This window comes from Onychostruthus taczanowskii, unplaced genomic scaffold (assembly GCF_017590055.1).
Source record: "Onychostruthus taczanowskii isolate IOZ18803 unplaced genomic scaffold, ASM1759005v1 scaffold37, whole genome shotgun sequence".
Classification (NCBI taxonomy): domain Eukaryota; kingdom Metazoa; phylum Chordata; class Aves; order Passeriformes; family Passeridae; genus Onychostruthus; species Onychostruthus taczanowskii.
The window spans coordinates 3378352-3392518 of record NW_024501126.1 but is presented as its reverse complement, the minus strand read 5'-3'; the positions used below and the strand labels follow the sequence as shown (position 1 = coordinate 3392518).

The 14167-nt window shown below is 38.8% G+C and overlaps 1 protein-coding gene across 6 annotated transcripts in view; it reads right to left on the bottom strand.

The window, feature by feature from the left end:
- Nucleotides 1-14167, bottom strand: part of COBL (cordon-bleu WH2 repeat protein) — a 157467-nt gene that overhangs the window by 112871 nt on the left and 30429 nt on the right. For 5 of the 6 annotated variants that reach the window (XM_041411752.1, XM_041411758.1, XM_041411759.1 and 2 more), the window contains exons 1-2: nucleotides 10529-10646; nucleotides 2062-2268 (exon numbers count right to left, since the gene is read on the bottom strand). In XM_041411752.1, the coding sequence (XP_041267686.1) occupies nucleotides 2062-2268; nucleotides 10529-10602 (281 nt within the window). In that variant the 5' untranslated portion in view covers nucleotides 10603-10646. Of the gene's footprint in view, nucleotides 1-2061; nucleotides 2269-10528; nucleotides 10647-14167 lie in introns of those variants that run through there. The other variant, XM_041411753.1, reaches the window with a different exon arrangement.

The following is a 14167-nucleotide window of genomic DNA, read 5'->3' as shown; positions in this document are numbered from 1 at the left end:
GTGATGTGCAGATCAGCACATTAACACAAGCAGGAATTTAATTGCCAGCTAAATCAGAGGTCTATACCTGTCATGTAGACCCTGGAGAGAAATGAGCACCTTCACAAACAAAAAGAACGTTTTGGTTGTTTAGAATGTTTAATGCAGATGATATAAATAATCTCACAGAAACGCGTGAAGTTCCATATTTGCCATTTCTTTCGGGTTTTTGTCCACAGACTAAAGACTAATAAGCAAAACACTCAGTCTCAGTGTATGTGATACATAATGATAAACACTTGTGTGAGGCACAGAATATTTATTGTACTTTCTACTTGTTCTTTGCTCCTGTATGTTCTTCAAAACATCATATTAAAAGACCACTCTTACAGTGCTCTTGGACTGCTTGCTTTGAAGGGAAAAAAAAGAGTTTCTAACCTTATGGCAATTATCTATGTCTGAAGACAAAACGCTGCATGAATATTAACCTCTTGTCAGCTCCGAGGTGGTTCACATTTGCTAACGAAACATCACCTTCCTTTGAGCTCCAATGGCCAGTGAGTTTCATGTTCTGTTCCACTTACCAGACCTGCTCTCTTCTTTCTCTGATTAAGTCCAAATCTCCCTATAAAAACTCTATCACTACAAATCTTATCTGAGAGCTCTGGTAAGTACTGCTTTCCTTTCAAACCTTTAACATCACTCTGGCTTTGGGGTGGACACCCACAAGTAGCACTCATCTCCCAAGAGAGGGTAAGTGAATGTTAGTTTCTACAAGAAAAGTAAGGGGAAGAAAGAAGTCCCAGACACCAAACAGCAGTTCACACATCCTCCTCAACCATCAAAATGCACTATGAGGGAAACAGTCAATGCAGACTAGCATATGAAACCAGAAAGTAGTTCTGCTAGAACATAGACTAACTACCAAAAACATTAATTGTAAAATAAACACAGAATCTGATTTATCAACAGGCACTTACACACCACAGTTGAGACAGCCACAACACACAGAGTATCACCACACATCAGAAAGCATCAGCCCACACAGAAAAACATCACTTCAGAAAGCTTCAAGCATCTACTCCTTACTGCTCTTCAGTCCAACCTTTTATACCCTTCATCTTATAGTCCTTACACCTGTGTGCCCTCTGCACCCTTTGGTGACAGGTCAGTGCAGCTGGGCACTCCATATCCCACTGCCTTCAATGCTCCTCACCTGTCCTGCACAGCTGTACCCACTGGGGATGAGGCTCCCACAGTCCCATTCTCAGTTACCACAAACTGTGTGCCTACACCCACATAACTTTTGAATGTGGGGTTACACTTCCTACAGTTTCTTGACTACTCCTGACCACAACATTGCTTGCTATGGTTTCATCATAGTATTGTTTATATTTTTGAAACTTCTCCATATTATTTCCTAAAGCAATGTCTCCCTCTTTCAAAACAGTTTATACAGAAAGAATGAGGATAAAGAAGAGCTCCCACAGTGAAGAGAATTATCTCAAAATTACCTTTCCAATACAATTTGCTCTTGCTTGTACCCAGTAAATAACACAGAAAATCCCTGTCTCTTTCCATGGGAAAAAAATACACTTTTATATATAAAAAGCTTCCTAAATATGAGCAGATGCTTTGCTGTCTACACAACTGCACTGTAATTGTGAAGGCGGGATCTCTGAATGCAATGAATCATCCATCTTCCGAGCCTGCTTCCTGGCATGCCTCCAGGCACTCATACTGGCAGGACTGTTTGCCAGCAGCACCTACTTCCACTGCAGCAAGCCCACTCTGGATTATGAGATGTGATACAACCTAAGCACAGTGACACTACATGAAAGGGATAGATCCATACATGTAGTAATCCATGGGGAAAACAGTGACACAATAGCTGCTAAATCCTTTCTGCCCCAGAAGAGAGGGTCCTTTTATACTTGGCTATCAGGACTCTGCTGCAACAGCTGCTTAAAAATGCAGAAAAAAGCATGACAGGGAAGCCCCATAAACTCAGAAGGACAGCATCACCAAGCATCCCATGGAGAACAAAAGGCTTCAAAAAGTGGGAGCTAATCAAAGCCTTACCTTCCTTGCATTGTGCACTTCTGCTCCACCCCACTGGGTAAAACGACTGTGAAGTCCACCAGTCTGTTTATCATGTTCTCCTTCACGCTCACAAGGTTCTGATCAGAAATTACAGCTGTCTCTGCAGGTGTCTTGGGCTCACTGTGAATTCTACTTGCTGCAGAAGGTTGATTTGGTGGAGGGGGAGCCCGAGCTTTCATTCTTTTCCTTGAGAAAGAAAGGTAAGAAGAAAATTAATGATTTCTTCCAAGAAAATCTAAACATGTTACTAAGAAATATATGTTCTTTTGGCTATAATCTCAGACTGTTTTAAAAAGTTCCTTTAATGCAAGTAATTTTTTTCTTCATCATTAACCTTTTCAGTGGAGTTGCACTTTTATTTTTCCTCCTCTCTAAAAATACGCTAATTTTTTAATGATGCACTCCTACTGTTTGCTTTCCATGCCCCAGGGGATGAATCAGTTCCATAATTAGGATATGATATAATCGTTTTTCTGTTGAGTATGAAGCATACTCCTATGAAGGGAGAAACAGAAATGCTGGGTCCAGTCCAGACCTGACTCAAGAAAGAGTTGTATTTACGTACATGAATGTTTCCTCCAAGTCAGAATGGCAGCAGTGGAAGCAGGGTGAGGTTTCATTCAGCTATATTTGGGTTCCACAGTATTACTCTACTTGAAACATTGTCTCTTCCTCTGCTCTAAATTAGTAGTATTAAACCTGGCTCATCGTACTTCATAGGGAAGCATCATGAAAAGGTCAACTGTGAATGATATCACTTCTTACCATGCAACACCAACACTACAGCTTTTTGAAAAGCACCCTGAAAGGAACTCATTCTTCAGTAGCAGGCTATGCACCATGTGTGATATACAGAAAAGCTGCATCAGCTTGCACCAAACAAGCAGCATGCTTCACAGAGATATAAACCCACCACAAACTTGAAGTTTATTTCTTTGGCAAGCTGCCAGACAGATAAGCAACATATGTGTGCTGTTAAACTTCTGAATAGCTGGCCTCATACCAAACACATGTCTAAGAGGATTAACTCTGATGATTAATACTCCAGTGACCTCTTCTGACTAGATTTACGCTTAGTTTAAGTCAGATTTTAGCGTAACAGATGGAAAAAGCAGTAAAACATCTACTCAGAAATCATTGTGGAGGCCTACTGCCTGCATGTTCTTAATCTGCCTGTTTTTAGGGTGCAGGAAGAGATTATGATTCTTAACACTATTTTCACCCTGCAAACAACATGAACTCAGGTCCCAGAAAGGAAGAGTACAGAAAAAGCACTCTAACCCTTAAAAGCAGGAAAAGCTTAGTGGTCAATTCAGCCAAGGACAAAACTATGTTTAGGGGGGAAAAAAAAAAACAAACCAAAAAAAACCCAACCAAACAAAAAAAAACAACAACAAAACCCCAAAAACAAAAACCAAACCTGAACTTAAATACCAAATCAAACTCTTCTTTAATAAGAGATAACATCTATTCTCACAGATAAAAAGGCTAAACAGATTTGGATTATCACTGTAAACTCCTGGCAGAAGAAAAAAGTAATAGCTTTATCACATTAACAAAAATATCCAAACCAAACCAACCAACCAAAATAAAAAAGTATTCATAGGCAGTCCAAACCCTCCATACTTTGTAATCAGTATTTGCATTTGACCAATAATCTCTGTGACATGTCTCAACTTGCAAAAGTTCTTTATACTTCCTTGAAAATGCTCATTTCAGTGAGACCTCAGCAAGGCAGTGTTAAATCAGCAGTTATGAGGATACTGCCTTTCCTTCCCTGTGTGCAGTAACAAATAGTATTCTCTACAGACATGCAGGGAGAGGTACTGCCTTATTTACTAATATAGAGAAATGTCTTTTTCATAAATTTCCTTGAACATTCAGTTTTTATCCTATATACACTGAGTGAGGCATGAAGTCATCAGTCACTAACTTGCGGCTCCTCCGCTCCTCCCCATTGAGGTGATGATAAGTTCAGAGCATTAACTCTCCATGAACCAAACTCTTAATTAATTTGTCTATTGAAGAAGAATAAAGAAATTGGGATTCATCTTCTCCTCAGATCCCTTTACATTTAGCTACAGTTGTTATTTGTAAGCAGGCGGTGAGAGACATGGGAGTTTTGCATGCATACAGATTCATGGCAACACAGCCTTATAATCATGCTTGTTCTATAATGTGGTAGCTAATTCCAACACATTGCATCTGACAAAGTACTAAAGAGGGTAGAAAGAAAAGAAGCAGGCATGTGTTCTGAGCCTGGCAGAACTAGTTGCAATTATGATTTACTTCACAAATTCCAGATCTCACAGTGAAAAAAGGTAGAAGAAATAAAGCAATGGTAATAAAATAATCATGAAACTGAAATTAGCTGAAGCTGTAGACACTTGAAACTTCAGGGAAGAAGTGAAAAAGGACTGAGTTTTGAAGATAGTGAAGGAGCTGGAAGTAAATTGAGATTATGCTACACAAGGCATCTGTTCCATGGCGATAACATAAACTTGCATGAGGTTTTCTACAGGAACAGACAAATAAGGTCAGACACCTTAATGAGAGTGTGAGTTTTATCTTTTTAATATATTTTTAAAAACTTTTAAGTACTTCTCAGACAATTCTGCAGTTACAGACCTTGTATAAAACCGCTTGAGGCCGTGAGTGAGAGGGTAGCAGTGTGCACAGTGTGTCAGTAAATCAGGCATCACACCAACAAAAGCATCAGCCATACACTGACCAGAGATGTTCACTTTAACTCCATATAACATCTAACAATGCATATTCTTTTTGGCATGCAGACAGGGCCTTTTAGATACTACAATCCTCCTTTTCTTTTGCACAGAAAGGACAGGGCAGGTCTGTTTCCTTCAGGGAGATCAGAGAAAGGAAAAGGGAAAACATTCCCACTGCAGTCTCCCTAACCTAGCAACATTTCAGGTGACCTCATATGAACTTTTCCACAATAGTGACTTACATATTCTCACTGTGACTGCCTGAAATTCCTGGTTTTCAACATTTTCCAAATGACAGACCTCAAACTATTTCAGTGGAAGCAGATCCCTCTGCAGTTCACATTTGTGGAGTGATATGTTGCACAGATTTGCATTTTCTAACCAACTTTCTGCAACATCTCTGTAGTAGAATGTAGCTCCATGAATCACAGACTGAAATCCACAAATCTAGCTCTACCTCAGATCTAACATGAGCAGCTGCTTTTTCTGACAAGCTCCAGCAACTGCACTCAGAAGCTGCCTAGAAGCCTGTTAATACTATTGAATGTGAATTCATCTTTCTCTGTCAGAGCAACAATGGTTATAGAGGACAATACAAATGCACTTCGTAATAAAAGCCTTATTTTTACCCCACTAAAATAATGCACAAAGAAAGTGAGTGATTTAAAAGCCTGTTTTAAGCATGGGAAGAAAGAGTACTTTCCATGCTATAACCACAACATACTACAAAAAAGTTGCATACCATTCTTCAGTGTGAGATAAATTCAACCTAAATTTAGTTCAACAGCCATCTTCTCTCCACAAACATCTTTCACTGTGCTCACTACTGAGATACCTCTTAAGACCCTGTACCTGCTCCTAGACTGCAGGAGAAGTTACAAGTGGGAACACTTCAGATTTATGACCAGGTTTAACTCATGGATACATGAATGCTTCCATCCAGTCCTTGAGACAGAGACAGTGAAAATAAGCAGCTGATTTTAATACACAAACATACAGTGGCTTTTACTGAGGCTTGAACTATTTAATCTCAACTGTAAATGAGAAAAAAAATGCATATAGTCATGAAACAGCTAGGCAGAACACATAAATCACCTACCAGCACAGTTCTCAGTAAAAGCACCAGGTTTCTCAAGATGGAAAAGGAAAAACAAGGAAACTGACCTGTTATGGTTGCAGCTACCACAGACTAATATAATCAGTGTTTCTGTAGTTCAGCACAGAAGAAACACAAGAGAAATGAAAAGAAGTTTCACTTCAAGACAAGGTAACACAAGCCCTTTGGACCTACAATTTATTAATATATAACTACCAACCAATAGGATGCAACCTGGACTTTACAATCCCATTAGAGAAAAACGTGATCTCTCTTTTGAGCAGCAGAGGTCCCGGGACTTCCACGCCCAGGGCAAAGCTATGCAGAGATTGCCATTCTTCAGATAAGGTCTAACACGCACACACACACGCACACACACACACACAGAGGCAAAAAGAAAAAACTGAAAGTGAAACAGTGAAATTCTACCCATTTCCACCATTCCCAATAAAAAAAATCCTCTCTGCCCTGTAAAACAAAGGCAACTTAACAGGTACAGAATAGATTTTATTCCATGCATGTCAGCAGGACTTTGGCAAGTGCTCCATAATTCACCAGTTTGTAGAATCTGGTCCTTTCCATGGAAAGTCTCTCTCTAACCATTCATTTTAAACAAGAACACCAAAAAAAGCACAAACACACACAAACTGCAGGGGGAAAAAATTAAGAATATAAATAAAAAGAGAAAAAAACCAAAACACCAAGAAACCTTAAAAACCCCACCCAACAACAAAACCAATAAAAATCCAGTCCAAAATAAAACAAAAATTCAACCATCCCTTATTATAGCAGAGCTATGGGAAACATTCATTTTTTATGTAATGGCCAACTATCACAGTCTGGTCAAGTCAACTTGCAGCCTGGTCAAAAGGCTCAAACAGGTGCAAAGGGTTTTTCTGTGACAGTGATGTGTACCCCATCTCATAATTAGGAGAAACAAACCAACATGTGAGTGCTAAGTGATGAGAAAATAGACACACAGCGTCCCTTGTGTGAAAACCAGGAAACATGGGAATAAACATTCTTGATTTTCAGGTGATTGGACTCCTACAGTCTTTTGAGGGGAAATCTGTGGATGTATGTTCACTTGCTTCCTTTCCCCGGGCAACTTGCACAGCAAAGTCAGAAGCCCAGGCCTGAGGCACACACCTCATACTCCAAACCACCAAGACACAGCAGGGTGGAAGTCATTCATGCTCAGTGATCTAACTTGTGAAGAAGATATCTTTAAAAAACATTTCCTTTTCATTCTTTGTTTGTTACTTATGGCAAAGCAAAGAAAATCCACATCACTGGCTAGGAAAGGGACAACTACTTTATCAGAATAAACAGCATGCTAAGTTTCCTCTTTGTTAAGTAAAATCCTTTCAGTTTCTGATGCAGCAGCTCAGAAAAACTGTAACATACACAACACAAATGTAAAGGAAATACAAACAGATCAGCAGCAAGATAAACGCACCTCAAGATTTCTGAAAATGGAAACCAAAAGTTAAACAAATCTCAGAGAGACTGAGAACAGACACCAGGAGAGCATGATAATGTCCGTAACTACTATAGAGGCACAAATTCATCCAGATGGCCTTACAGCATAAACTAGAACTCCATTCCATTTTGCCATCCATAACATTTAAATTAACCAATTAAATTAAAAACAAAACGAAAATATCAAAGAACATTCTCAAGTTTACTTTATCTATCGCAGGCTAAAAATACCAATTAATTATAATGACATGCAACACAGGTAATGTAAACTTTTAAATGTCTCATACAGGTTACAGGTCTATAATGCATTACTATTGTAGTAATATTATTTTACAATATTTTGGTAAAATTAATTACAGAACTATTACACTTTCTAAAGAGCTGAAATCTTCAGCAGACTCTAAGATGGAATGAACTAGATTACCAGTGGATATGGCTCAGGCAACAATTGGGGTTCTCTACTGAACTTTTTAAAAGAAGTTGCTGCTTTGTTTTAGCAGTTTTTACTCTGAATTCCCTGGCTACTATAGTATGTAATTATTTTATGCTTTTCTCTTTTCAAACATTCATTGGAATTTCATATTACTTGTAAAAAACCATTCCATTTTTAAGCCAGGATCACACGATAGAAATGAAAATTTTCACACAATGAGAATTATTTCCTTGCGGGCATGATAAAGTCACCCAAAATAGACAAGAAAAAATAATTTGTTTCTGGCAAAGAAATGAAAGTTATTTAATTATATTTTTGATCTTCCATTTGATTCTACTGATGAGAAACCCTACAGCTTTATGTATTTTAAAAATAAAGTTTCTATGCCAGAAGAAAAGAAAAAGCAATAAAGACCAGAAGCAAACAGAATGAGCACATCTGTAGAAGAGGAAGCAGGGATGGAAGTATACAATCATGGTTGCCCAAGGGTGAAGTTAAAGCAAAATAAACAGAAGCCAAGGTGAGATGATACAGTTTAATGGAAGTAGTTCCTAATACTATCTCTGTGATTTCAAACTTTTCACCAACTTAACCAATCAATCATTTAAAATGTTGAGCTGCAGTTTCCTGGTCTTGCACGTGCCAGTGAATAACTGTTATAAAATTTGCTACCAGAGGCATCTGCCCATATATGACCCATTTCCTGAGAGGCTGAAATGTGTTCCAGCACACAGCAAAGACTTAGCCACTCTGGTCCTTGTGAAACATTGCTTGGCTGCCTTAGAAAACAGGCTTCTACCCCAGGACTCAGACTCACTGTAGCTGAACTACTGAGGGCTCATCCTCTGACTGGAAGGCTAAATGATTTGTTAGCCTGTGGCTGGTATCCTCAAATAATAGTGTTTTTTATACATCACCCACGATTTTGATTAATAATCATAGCGTACTTTCTTCCAACAAAAGCCTAATTCTCCTTCCAGTCACTGAGGCGTTCCCTCAAGATCTGGTACAGACCAGTTGACATAGCAATTTCACAAGAGAGTCATTTTTAGGGCCAGAAGAAGCAAGAAAAAATCGAACGTGACCTCCTGTAGTGCATCGACCTGTACACAGGGCGGGCTTTAACTGATCAAGGAATAACACCGGAGCCTAACAAAAGCTTTTACACTGAGTAACCACAGCCATGCCAGGGAGCCTAATAGATCTACCTGTATCAGTTCCCAAAACAAAATAGAAGACAAGCCCCAAAGAAAATCTTTTAAAAAGCAGCCAAATCCCCAGATCTGGGTACATGCCTGCTGCAGTTAATGAAAACACTGCCTGAATAAGTACTGTAAGGTCTGTATCACTAATAGCTGTATCATAGGACTTTTGAGATACCACCCACACGTTCAGTGTGTGGCAAAGACCACACTACGAGCTGGTGCCACGCTGTACAACTCCACTGGGTTGCACATCAGTAAAGAGGAATTAAATGGGAGAGCAGTTAACCTTATTTAATTATTTACCTAATCTGCTAAATCACATGCTGAAGAAAAACAGAAGTCTCTGGTGGTTAAAGGCAAGAAAGCACAGGTAAGTTCTATTTTGGAAAGGTAAAATTCTCCAATCAGAATACAGCGATATCACATATCTCAGTCAGAGATACACAAATAGTTTTAACTCTTTAGCTTGGGATATGTGATCCAAACAAAATACCACCAACACTTCATGCTGGAGGACAGGTAAGAAGCTTCACCTTCAAAAAAATGTGGTCTGGAAAAGTGAAGTAGAAAAACAGCACTCTAGGAAGGGATGGTGAAGCCTTGCTCTTTTTACAACGACATTTGCCAGAAGAGAAGGTGCAGATGAACCAAAACATTAATACAGGCAATAAACATTTAGGCTTTAGGACTCAAATATGTTTAACCATCACTACATCATCCAAAACTTGCTGCCAGTTTCACGCTGACCAAAATCAAAAGATTGCTATTAAACTGCCTTTCAGAGAAAACAGTAATGCAGCAGTGCAAAGCATTCAATGAACAGCCATCCAATCTTATCCTTACCAGCACTTTTTACTTCTTCCTTCATTATCCACAAAGTCACAATGTTTTTTGCCCACTTATCAAGTATTGAGCTATTCGTCTCATTCCACTGCAAGCAACAATATTATTAAAATAAAGAAAACACTTAAGGAAAACATCACATTGCATGTTCTCAGCTGAAATATCATCCATTTCCTTCATCTGTGACTAAATCAGGCTGCTTTTTATGGTATGCTTCAGTGGGAAAAGGTAACTCTATTTTTATGTTATTGATATGTAAGCATAATGGCATTGGTTAGTCAAAAAACCAAACCAAACAAACAAAATGCCAAAGCCATCCACGCTAATATCCCAAATGTAATTAAGAGAGAAAACCAAAATACTGATGCTTACACTGTAAAATGCCCAAGCCCTGTTACCAGGGCACTCTGTTCTGTTCTCTGTGCTCTCAAATCATCACTGAGCCATTAAAGATGCTCAGCTGAGCAGACAGCAGGCTACAACCATGCAGACAATCCACTTGTGCACTGAATTTTCTGCAGAGGGCAAATACTATGGCTGAAGCGTGAAAAACATAAGGTTAAAATATCTGGCAAGACAACTAATGAGATTTTTCAGCATTATTCATGTGGTTATAGCCAGTTTCATGCTGGTTAACTGGACTCTTATTAACCATGCTCACCTGTGGAAAACACAGTATTTCCAAGCAGGCTGGAAGCACTGCTGGCCTTCTGCTTGTTGTGGGCAAATGGACATCCTTCAGATGCTCAACTCTGCTGCCTGTCAGCTGTGGTTTTGTGAGGATCCACAACTCCATGATGAGCTCTCTAGGTCTGGAAAGGTACCTTGCCAGTTCTAATAGGCAACTATTAGAACACTAATAAGCAACTTTACTAACACACAATAGTCTTTATCATGTTTATTAACAGTGAATTATGTCAGCAATAAGCAGATGATTTGTTTCTAGAGGGGTCAAAAGGCTAAAGGTATGGTTTCTCAAGCCTGAAGCTATTTCAGAAACACTTGTACTGCATGTTATCCCTGAAATGATAGATGTTGTTCAGATTTCAGGGTGGTCCTGAAAGTCCTTTCTTAATCTCTTATCAACAATCACCTTCAATAAAAGTTTACTGCTTAGCAACACTGATTTATAAACTCTCCTGTAGTGACTTCCACTGTCAACTAACTTGCAAATTCAAGGTGCATTTGCACTATATTGTTGAGCAAATATTGCAATTGCTCCCAGATTGCACTCTGTTTTTTGTACCTACAGACTTTTAACCTCATTACCACTTACTGAGAATCACTCTCTAGAGGCCTGAAGACCATAGATTAGTGTTCCTTGCTGTAAAGTGCTTGCCTTATTCTCACGGAAGATGCAATAGTTTTGAAATAATCAAGGAAAAACAATATATATGGTTAATGAAATTCTCATGTGATCTACTGTGCTGACTAATACCTAAGTTTTATAATATGCTTAGAAGCCAGTGAGCAATTCAGTGGAAAACTACTAACTACAGAATATTATTTGTACTAATACTTTTTTCAACTACAAGCAGCCTTAAAACAGTGTCCATCTGAAGTGTAGATGGGGAATAATGATTACCTGCATGATTGCCTGTTTAAATAGGTACATGTGTGGTGAACACTAAAAACTGTTACTGTGGGCTGACAGATCATAATTCCTCATCCAGTGACAATGCTCGAGGAATACACCACTGAAGCTCATTTCATCTATTCACCCTGACACAAAGAGATCCTACAAAAACAGGCAGGCAATGGTCATTAAGGGAGAATTTTCAGAATTACACCTATGCTATTCCACTTACCTGCCAACCACTCAACTGTCTGCAAATGGTGACAAGATCACAGATATGTCAGAAAACCTTGATGTACCAAAGAAAAGGACACAGACAAAAGTTAAAGGCTCTGACCAGAGTAGAGGCATCCTGGCCCAGTTCCAAAGCACCCCTTGGACCCAAAAGGCTTCTCAAAACATTATAAACATGTACTTCTAGGCAGGAATTAAATTAAAAAATAGCAACTACCCCAATGTCTTTACAGGCTGCTAGAAGGTATCTCCGCTTCTGAAACCTATTAAGTTTCTTCAGCTACAAGGATCTGGGCAGGAGAGGCACAAAACACAGCAGGCAGGACTACAAAACCAAAATCCATTTATCTTCCAGCTGCACTGCACTCTCCTAAAAGGGGAAGCACCTCTGTGCTTCCTCTCAAGTTCACTTGCCCTTGGAGAAGCACCCATGATCTTACCATGGCTGACCTTACATCAAATTTCCTGGGGCAAAGAAGGGAAAGCTGTGTCCAAGTCCAGTGCTCACTGTTACCCATACATTCAAAAGTCCACATCTGCTGACATATTGGAAGATAAACAAGAAGACAACTTACTTTGGATTTCCTGATATAGAAGACAAAAGACATAAATTTACCCCTTTTTTAAAATCTACAGATATTCTGTCAATTCTAAATGTAGAAAACTACATGACATACAAGAAGCCAGCTCCTGAACTACAGGGCTGATAATCTTCTCTTTGGAGCTAAAAAAAAAATCCCCTAAAATATCTAACAATGCATTTTTTGTGAGATATTGTTTACATTCACTCACAGAGAAAAATATTCAGAGGTGCCAGGACATTCCTTACCCTCCCTAATCATCTTAATTAGCATTTATAATTTGGTCTTAATACATACTCCATCACACAGAATGGAATCACATACAGCAGTATATTAAATGAAGGTTAATGAGGCACAAATGCAGTGTCAATGAGATAAAGAAATATACAACTTTGACACAACAGTCTAAACTGTTGTGTTGTCAGACCCTGTACTTCTTGGATGTCACATGTGCTTTTATGAGGAAATCTCACAGCTTCAGCTGACTTCGTGTGTATTTTTCTGGTGCTAATTTGCTTAATTAAATTTCTTATTAGAGCCACAAGAATTTTGCTTTCATTTTTTATGATATTCTCTTCTTTCAAAATGACACAGGAATCAAGTACTTCTCGGTTTAAACTAAAATCCAAGTATTTTGGTTTATTAAAAGCAAATCATATATTTAAGTAAGAAACTCCAATTCTAGTATGGAGGTGAGAGACCAACATTAATATAGAAATCAGAAAGTCTGACCAAGAAGAATACTGCAGATGTCAGCACATAAATACACTTACAACACCAAACAGGAGGGCTTTGAAGTGTGATCCTGATTTATCAAGTAAGAAAAGAAGCGTTTTAATGATTTTTATATGCCAGCAAATCCAATTTTTTTAGTTAGTTTCCATTTAAAATTCTGTTTAATGTATCCTGTAGACATACACGTTACTTAATGGATTTTAAATCTCTCAAAACCAAAAATTATATAGGCCTCATGCAGTGCAAACACATTATAAAGAAAATCTTGATAAATCAGGCATGTCAACACACCCAGACAGTATCAAATGAGAGAGGAAGGAGCCAAATACCCTCCCTCTTTATCACACACACTCAGATCAGGGATTATTATTATTGTGGGCATTTTACTGATGTGTGGCACTGGCTCAGGACACAGGAAACAGGCAGGAGTCAGGACCATTATGGACTTAACAGAGTAAAACCAAGACTTTCCTGTCAGCAGTCTGCAATCCACAGGAATGGCATTACATGTTATCCATGAGAAAACATCACCAAGAAACTGAAGGCATCTGCTGCTGAGGAGTTTTAAATGCTGCTCAAGAGATAACTCCATGCAAACATGCTTGAGGCTGCCCTGTATCTACTGATGGGGCATCACAGCAGTGATTGCAAGATTTTGTAGACATGTCTGAGCCAGCTGCACACTCAGCAGCGCCTACAACACCCACACAGGAAGAAACAGGATATATTAGACTACCTTATAACATGAACTGCCACAGTTATACTAGAAGTGGCAAGAGGCAAAGATACCTCAAATGTAAGCAACAAAAAAATGGTTATTTAGAGCTGGTCTTTTAACCGTGAGACTTCCATCTCCTTGTCAAAAACAAAGAAACAGCAGCATTAATGACATCCAATTTCCTCCAGGTCCCTTGTCTTGTCTGAAATGCTTTTCATACCAGAAAGGGAGACAAGTCTCACGAGCTCTTTTCAGTGCTGGAGCACTTAATGACTGTCTCAACTCTGGACCTTATCCTGCAGTGTTACCTCAGTGGTTACAAGGCCTCTTCTCCCTACCAGCCACCAAATTTCCAGACACTTACGAAAAGCTAGTACATTAGCTTTTCTTTCTCTCGTCAATTAACCTGAAACCAAATTAACCAGTGAAAAAAATAACCATTATTAAAAAAAAATA